The sequence below is a fragment of the Caenorhabditis elegans genome, chromosome V (assembly GCF_000002985.6).
Source record: "Caenorhabditis elegans chromosome V".
NCBI lineage: Eukaryota > Metazoa > Nematoda > Chromadorea > Rhabditida > Rhabditidae > Caenorhabditis > Caenorhabditis elegans.
Window position 1 is genome coordinate 20165811 of NC_003283.11, and position 9130 is coordinate 20174940.

Genomic DNA, 9130 nt, shown 5'->3' on the forward strand with positions numbered 1-9130 from the left:
GTAAATATACGATTTATCTAGCCCAATTTGTTTTCTTGGTGATGAAGCATTTAGTATCCTTGTAAAGTTGTCTTGTCTTTTATTTTCTCCTCTTTGCTTTTTTTTCAGTAGAATATCACTCCTTATCGGGAGCCGCAAAGACTTTCAGCCCATATTTCTTCATTGTTTTATTTGACATGACATGATAAAATGATGACATGATGACATAAAGGAGCAAACATTGTGAAATATATCAATAACCAAGACTTATTTGATTATTTTCACAGATACAAAACATAACAATAATAGCGAGCATCAAAACATACCGCAACTAAATACACTCCGCTGTTACTAAGCTCCGCCCACGACTACGTTTGCGTTGCGATCAGGGCTGTTGCAAAAAAAAATTTGGACCAAAAACCAAAAAACCAAAAATCCCAAATTTTCAAAAATACCAAAAAAACCAAAAAAACAAAAAAAAATCAATGTTTGATATCGAACGGGACAAAACGGAAATTTTTCATGAGATATTCTGTTGATTTCTCATAAAATATTAAAAATTGAACGAACGGAAGGTTTTTTTCAATTTTTTGCTGAATCAGTGTTGTAATTTATTTTTTGGTTTTTTTGGTCTCAAAAAACCAAAAAAAACCAAAAAATAAATGTTTCCCAAAAATACCAAAACAACCAAAAAAAAACAAAAAAAAAACAGCCCTGGTTGCGATGCTTCGGCCGCAGTGCTAATGAAATCATGGGCGGAGCTTACTTAATAACAGCGGAGTTTTGTTGCGTCGTTGTTTATTGTTGTGTGCTCGTATTTTTCTATAATACCTTTTTTTAAAATTTTTATTCATTTCATTCCCACGTATAGTTCAAAGTTGTTTAATTCTTTTTTATACTAAAAAATTGAGTTATACGTTAAATTTCTGAGAATTCGACATCCTTGGATTTAAATTTGAAGGTTTTGTCCTAAAATTACTCACATCGAGAACGTGCAGTATGAATGTGAAAAAAATATTTGGGTTTTGATCTTTATCAACCTTTCTTTTTCAATCTTGCAAAACGGATTTTGCAACTGTTGAATCAACTACATATATTAGAAAATTTGGACAAATCTTGCAGCTGTCTTAAAACTAGAAAACTTTTCAGCTCCCTTAGATTTTGATCTGTCGAAAACCAAGCACATGCAACAAAAAAATGAAAAAACATTGAAAAGCTACAACAACAGATGGAAACTTGCAAAATTCACATGTGTGAATAGAAATCACCGTGAATAGAGTGACGCCTCTTAATCTTGGTTTTCTAATCACATCGGTTCCGGACTACGCTTTTACAACCCGCGGCCTAGTTTTAAGACTAATAGTAAGAACAATTTAATAGAACACTTACTTAAACTTAAACTTTAATCTCTCAAAGTTGAACCACGTGATAATAAAAACCAAAGCTCGCAATTCGAAGCAGGTGAAATTCCAGTGATAAGCTACAATTTTCACATCACATCAGTCAATTCGCTTTCCAAATGTTTGATAGCCTAAACGATGATCCTCCAATCTGGCTAATTACGATTGGATGGATGATGATTCTGATTTTTATCTTTTCAATCAGTTCTTATTTGTTCGTATTCCCTATTTATTTATAGGTCTATAAAGTGAACCGAAAACGTGATCAACGGGTGGGTTTCAAGTGGAATTTCCGTTTTTTTGCATTGCTGGTTGTATATAGCTTAATTTCCTTAATTTCTAGCTTAATAGCTTAATTTCCAGAACGTCCTATTTCCGACAATCAATCATTTTTTCAATATGGTGCAGACTGTGTACATCTTTTCTGCAATTTCACTGATCTCTCTCATTCTTGGGTTCTCACTTGGATTGGGCTTGAATTCTTCATCGTAAAACGCTATGTTTGTTTTTAAACTAAAACTATGAGAATTGCAGAGAGTGGTCCTACTACTTCACAATGTTCAATTTAACAATATTTTGGTCACTTTCAATTATCATTCAGGTATTTTACATATTGATTATTCTACTGGCTATTGAGAAATTTACCATTTATTTTTTCCCATCTACTGAGAAATTTGTGATGTCAGCGCAAAAGTATCAGATAAAACATGTCAGATATATGTATTTAGTGATATTCATTGTTCAGTCAATTCTGACATTGAATGCGTTCGGAGTTCGATTTTGGAACATAAATGAAATTAAGATACGATCGGTAGGCTAACTTTAAAGAAATCAAAAGAAATTAATTTTGAGTTAATTTTAGATAATATACATAAGCTTTAATATCATATTCATACTCTCGGCCTTGCTATACGTTCCCATAATGTTCAGCGTTAGAAAGTTTTCCAACCTTCCGTCGGTTCAACAGAACAAACCGCAACTATACATTTTCTGGCAGACCATCAACATTTTGATTTTTAAATTTGTGAGTTTTAAAGGTGGAGTAGCGCCAGTGGGGAAATTGCTTTAAAACATGCCTATGGTACCACAATGACCAAATATCATAGTAAAAAAGTTCAAAACAATTTTCTAAATTTTTTATGATTTTTTGAAAATTGGAAAATTCTCAAATTGCATCAAATTCCAATTTGAATCACCGCCAAAACTTCGATGTTCGATGGAGCGCGCTTGCATTATTTTATTTTTAATTTATTAATTTTTTCTTATTTTTGACTGATTTTTCATGTTTTTACGTGTTGTTTCATTGGAAATTTAGTGAAAAATACAAGATAAATGTAAACTGTTTACTAAAAACATCTGAACAAGTGCTAAAACAAAGAAGTAACGTTTTCCAAAGACCCCGAGCCGGAAATAATCAATTTCACAGATTTACGCTTTAATGTTCGCTTTTTAGTGAACAATTTACATTTATCTTGTACTTTTCACTAAATTTCCAATGAAATAACACGTAAAAACATGAAAAATCAGTCTAAAATAAGAAAAATTGATAAATTAAAAATAAAATAATGCAAGCGCGCTCCATCGAACATCGAAGTTTTGGCGGTGATTCAAATTGGAATTTGATGCAATTTGAGAATTTTCCAATTTTCAAAAAATCATATAAAATTTAGAAAAATTTTTTGATTTTTTTTACTGTGATATTTGGTCATTGTGGTACCATAGGCATGTTTTAAAGCAATTTCCCCACTGGCGCTACTCCACCTTTAATAACAATTCTTCTATTAAACCAATAAGTTCCAGACGTTTATTGCTGCATTTATTGCATGCCTGTTCGCGCAGCAAGCGTTTGAGGAATTAGTTGTTCTTATGATGTTTTTGGATATTGTTGTTATTCCACAAATTGTTCAAATATCATATATCAGTTGTAACAAGCGAAATATGGATACTTTGTTGAAGTCGTTCAGTTGCATTAAATTTACTAGAATTGTGTTTAATAGACAAAAGACAACGTCCATTGCGCCACAGGATTGGAGACTCAATTCTAATAATTCTAAATCTGCAAATTATATAGTTTACATTGAAAAAAATTTATAAACCGATAAATCTTAAAACATTTTTGCTCTCGAAGTCTGATAGCTTATCACCATCACCGTCGAATCAATATTGTTCTTCCCAAGTATTTCTCTGGCAGTATTCCGGTATTGTGTAGACATGAAATAGCATAACAGCCAATGAGTGGCAACGTTCAGAGTTGTTAAAAGATATGCAAGTACTGATAATTGGGATATTATCATTCTGTAAATTTTGATTCTGATTTTAAAGTTTTGCTATTTACTTCAGTGTTCGGCGAGTTCCGTTTGGCAAATCGGCAAATTGCCGTTTTGCCGATTTGCCTGAAATTTTCAATTCCGGTAATTTACCGGTTTTTCGATTTGCTGGAAACTTTCATTTTAGGCGAATTGCAGGCTTGCCGATTTGCCGGAAGTTTTCAATTCCGGCAAATTGCCGTTTTGCCAATCTGCCGGAAATTTTCAATTCCGGCAATATGTCGATTTGCCAATTTGCCGGATTTTTCAACTCCGGCAATTTACCGGTTTGCCGATTTGCCGGATTCCAAAGTGCCGGTATTCAAAGGAACCATTTTGAAATGTTTTTTCATTTATTTTCTCGAGACAGTTCCATAAAATTTGCTTACGTTTCAAAATAGATGTAGGAGCATTTATAGGATGCGTACAATTTTTTGATTAGATTTAAAATTCTGAAATTTTCAACAAAAAAAGTGTAGTTTTTCCGGCAAATACGGCAAATCGTCCGCTTGCCGGTTTGCTGATTTGCCGGGAATTTTCAATTCCGGCAATTTGCAGATTTGGCGATTTTCCAGACATTTCAATTTCGGCAATTTGTCGATTTGCCGGAAAATTGTCTCTTACTAGTCCAGGTCGTTGTCTTTTTATTTTTCTTCAACTCAATTATCAACAAAACTGTAGAGATTGGAAGTAAGATTGATGGAATAAACTGGAAAATCACTGCATATATGTAATAGACAATCCAATAAAACTCGTCGATTCCAAATGTAATAGATGTCTCAACGGTATACATTTTTTCTGTATAATTTTCAGCGAATCCATCACAATTTGGACCAGGGACCCAGATGCCTGTCTCAACTATGTTTGTACTAGATATTTCAGCTATCCAGAGGGGTAATATGAGAATTATAATGGGTAGTAAAATTTTCAGCCCACTTTTGGAGTAGATAAGGCGTTGCATGCTGGAAATTGTATGAGTATTATAAAAGTTTTTATTTTCAGAAAAAAAAATTATTTCAGAAAATTTGAATTTCCCGCCAATTTGTTTCTCAAAAAATTGAGTTTCCCACCGAAACTCATTTCTCAGAATATTTCCAAAATGTTTTTTTCAGAAAATTTTGAATTTCCTACCAAAATGTTTTTTTCATAAAATTTGAATTTCGCGCCAAAATGTTTTTCAGAAAATTTTGATTTTACCGCCAAAAATATTCTAATTGTAAGAAAATTTAGGGGTTTCCGTCTTAAATTTTTTTATCAGAAAATTTGAATTTCCCGTCAAAATTTTTCACCAAAAATTTGAATTTCCGTCAAATTTTTGTTAGCAAATCTGAATTTTCTACTTTTTATGAGAACATTTGAATTTCTCGCCAAAAAAGTTTTTTTTTATAATTTTAATTTCCTGCCAAAAAAGATTTTTTTAATGTTTAATTTTAATTTCCTGCCAAATTGTTCCTCAAAAACTCCTATTTCCTGACAAAATTTTTCTTGCAGAGTTTGAATTCCCGCCAAAAATTTTCTCAGAAAATTTGAATTCCCGCCAAAAATTTTCACTAAAAATTTGAATTTTCCGCTAAAATTTTTCTCAGAAAATTCGAATTTCCCGCCAAAATTTTTTGAGAGAATTTGAAGTTCCCGCCTAAATTTTCTAAGAAAATTTTGAATTTACCGCCAAAAAGTTTTTCTCAGAAAATTTGAATTTCGCGCCAAAAAAGTTTTTTTTATTAATTTTAATTTCCTGCCAAATTGTTGCTCAAAAACTCCATTTCCTGGCAAAATTTTTCTCAGAAAATTTTGAATTTACTGCCAAAAATTCTTTAAGAAAATTTAGGGTTTTCCGTCTTAAATTTTTTATCAGAAAATTTGAATTTCCGTCAAATTTTTGATAGCAAATCTGAATTTTCTACCATAATGTTATTCCTTAAAAAATTGGATCTCCCATGAAATTTTTTCTCAGAAAATTCGAATTTCCCGCCAAATTGTTTTTATGAAATTTGAATTTTCCGCCAAAACTTGCCATGATGGCTCACAAAAAAAACAAACCCGCTAGCTAATGGAAATTTCACCACAAGAAATCTGATAATTGCCATGGCAACAGTGAAATAGGTCAACATCCCAGTTACAACAGCGTTTGTCATTGAGGAATAATAATTGGACACTATTTTAGAGTAAGGTGCAAATGGAAAACTGAAATAACACAAAGCATACTAAATTGCTCTTAATTTTTGGCCTTACCACTCAGATGGAACCTTGAAGCTAAGATAATAGTCATAGAGCATTGGAAAAAATTCGATAATATTACAAATTATATGGATAATCCCACAAACAGTAATACCTATCAGAAATAGATTTGTGGTTAAATGCCGCATATATGTTCTTGTAAGAATCCAGAAATGAAATAGACTTGGGAAGATTCCAATAAAAGAGATAATAAAATCTGTTAGATATAAATATGCACTGATGGAATTTATCCAGCTCGAAAATTTCAGCCAAGCATCTCCACGAAACTCTTCAGGAACAACATAGTCGGTAGCTTTCGAGCTATTCATTTGATAAGAAAAAGTATGCGGAACAATATTAGACAGAGTAGTGTTAATATTAATAATGAGAATAACATGAAAAAACATGAAAAACATGAAAAAAAATATCAAAAATTAGAAAGGGAATAATATTTTGGCCACCTTCAACTTCCCTTTGTCATACTCAGTATGAACCCGAATACGTAATAATACGTAATAAATTTTGTTATATAAGTACAGAAATATTATAAATATAAGTAATTAATAATAAAAACCATAGCGTGAAAAGTGGTATTTTTGAATTTGTTATTGACTTTTTCTGACTTTCTTCCTAGAATTTGTATTCCTTTTTTCATGATTTTTGTGTATTTTTTCTATTTACCTATTTTTTCTAATTTCTTGAAAATTCTGGAATTTAGTTTTTTCTCTTTTTCTCCACCCCCCAGCCCAAGCCTAAGCCTACAACCTTTCTGATGAAATTTGAAGAAAACCATACTGTTCTGAGCTTTTTGAATTTCATCTCAAATTTTTTTAAAAATTTCCAGAGTACCCAGCAATTTGAATAATATTTTCAAACGTTGTGGTACAAAATTTGAAAATTTCCAAATTGTTGAGTTGGCCCCCGAAATCCCGACATTTACCGTTCTAAATGCAGTGACTATAATTGTTTGGTACAAAATATACTTTTCCGGTTTATTTTTCTGAGAAGACGGCAAAATAGAATTTGATTGTTTAGTATTCAATGCGGAATTAAAAGGCTGTAATTTATCATTTATTGTAATCCAGAACAGAATTTCAAAAAAAAATTGTCAAAAGTGAGTAGCTGGCACAGTCTGTGGTGCAACAGATGTGGTTTCTTGAATATTAAACACTAATCTAACAAATTTAATTCCACTGAACGATTTTAGCAGAGTATCCATATTTCGTTTGTTACAAGATAGATAAGATATCTGAATGACTTGCGGGATAATAATAATATCGCCAAACATCTGACTGAGCACCAAATCCTCAAAGGGTTCAAGAGCGACCTGGCAATATGCAATTGAAGCGATGAAAGTCTGGAAGTTGGGTATTTTGAACTTTGTTCAACCTTTTACCAATTTGAATATGAGAATATTGAAGGTCTGCCAGAAAATGTATTTTTGTGGGTTGTTGCGCTGAGCCGAAATTAAATAGGAAAATTTGCCGAGACTTATCATTATCGGAACATATAACAGGGCGGAGAGCATGAAGGTAATGTTAAAGCATATATACGTTATCTGAAATTAGTTTGAACTATGGTGTTTATTTGATTGTTTGCTGCCAAATAATATACCACACAATGTATCTATTTGTGCAGTTTTTTTTCAAATAGTTAGTAACGTACCATTCGGATCCTAATCCCATCGAAAGTTCTAAGTCAAAGTCCAAGTGTATTAATCGTTATTATGAGCTGGAAAATGGCTATCACCAGATAAAAACCCTTCACATATTTGATTTGATACTTTTGCGCTGATATCACAAATTTCTCAGTTGATGGAAAAAAGTAAATGGCAAATTTCTCAATGGCTAGTAGAATAATTAGTATATAGAATACTTGAATGATGATTGAAAGGAGCCACCATATGGATAGAATGAACAATATTAAAAATGTAGATTTACTACTGAAATCAATAAAAATTAATAAAACTAGAAACTAGCAAAAAATTTGTAACTTCTGAATATAGGTTGAGTAGTTCAGACTAAAACCAAATAAAAATCCAATGCAAATAATTATTAATGTGGTTGCAAAAAGGGTGTACACGACTTGGACCATATTGAAGAAGTGATTTATGGTAGGGAAGAGCACGTTCTGGGAATTATAATTTTTTTCAATCGAAAATTCAATAACTCACTCGTTGATCTCGCTTGCGGTTCACTCTATTTACACACAAATAAAACGGAAATAAAATCAAAAAACTAATGAATGAGACCACATATATTGTCAAAAACACGAGGCCGATTATCATTATTCAAAACGGAGCTCCATCGTCTAATGATCCATGGCGAAATGTATATTGTGTTTGGTTAATATGATGTAAAATATGCAAGTTTTCACCTGTTTTGTAGTTTTTTGGTGGGCACGTGTTGCCTTAAAATTTGGATATGTTTGATTTATGTTACATCAAAGTGTATGATTACTTACAAGGAAAGGTTGTCAGTTTACCGTCAGATTTCAAAACGAGACATGTTTCATTCAAAAATGTTCCATAAGGATATGTCACTGCAAAATTCTAAGCGGTAAAGCTCCACTCAACCCCTCTGGCATCGACCTGAAACTGTTTCAGTGCATTTTTTCACTACTTTGGAGGTCTGTATAATTACTCCAAATTTTTGTTTCAAACTTTCAATGTTTTTCAGAACGTTTAAAAGTAGGAAAACAATCTGGGAGATTTTTGGAAAATTATAAATTTTTTGAAAAAAATTTGAAAATTTCTTCACTCCACTAGGTCCAAGAATTTTCAGTTTTTTTTTTCAAAAAGTTTAAAACTTTCCAAAAATCTCCCAGATTTTTTTCCTACTTTTAAACGTTCTGAGAAACATTGAAAGTTTTGCAAACAAAATTTTGGAGCAATTATACAGGCCTCCAAAGTAGTGAAAAAATGCACTGAAACAGTTTCAGATCGATGCTAGAGGGGTTAAGAGTGGAGCTTTACCGCTTAAAATTTTGCAGTGCCATATCTTTATGGAACACTTTCAAATGAAACATGTCTCGTTTTGAAATCTGACGGTAAACTGAAAACCTTTCCTTGTTAGGAAACGTCTATTTTTGAGCCTTGGTGACTCAAGTGGAAATTTAACTTAATCCCGGACTTCTAAATGAAACCTATGCCATTTAAAGAAGACCTTGTTAAAAATTTCGAAATTTTGTGATTTTTAGGCCAACCCCTTCAAACAATCACCAGAAAAC

At 32.0% G+C, this 9130-nt stretch overlaps 1 protein-coding gene and 2 pseudogenes across 3 annotated transcripts; 1 reads left to right on the forward strand and 2 right to left on the reverse strand.

The window, feature by feature from the left end:
- Window positions 1–1498: 1498 nt before the first annotated feature.
- Window positions 1499–3473, forward strand: srz-36 (annotated as a pseudogene). The gene is made up of 5 exons: window positions 1499–1651; window positions 1743–1867; window positions 1914–2190; window positions 2242–2403; window positions 3180–3473. Coding segments are annotated over exons 1-5 (1011 nt in total).
- Window positions 3474–3669: 196 nt separating this feature from the next.
- srw-39 (G-protein coupled receptors family 1 profile domain-containing protein) lies at window positions 3670–6231 on the reverse strand (the record flags this gene model as incomplete). Its single annotated transcript, NM_001356791.1, has 4 exons — window positions 3670–3674; window positions 4310–4647; window positions 5726–5869; window positions 5918–6231. 4 exons carry the CDS (start codon window positions 6229–6231, stop codon window positions 3670–3672), a joined length of 801 nt encoding a protein of 266 aa, NP_001343561.1.
- Window positions 6232–7010: 779 nt separating this feature from the next.
- srz-34 lies at window positions 7011–8189 on the reverse strand (annotated as a pseudogene). Its single transcript has 5 exons — window positions 8076–8189; window positions 7896–8032; window positions 7568–7844; window positions 7299–7460; window positions 7011–7259 (listed from the first exon to the last, which is right to left on the reverse strand). Coding segments are annotated over exons 1-5 (939 nt in total).
- Window positions 8190–9130: the final 941 nt, after the last annotated feature.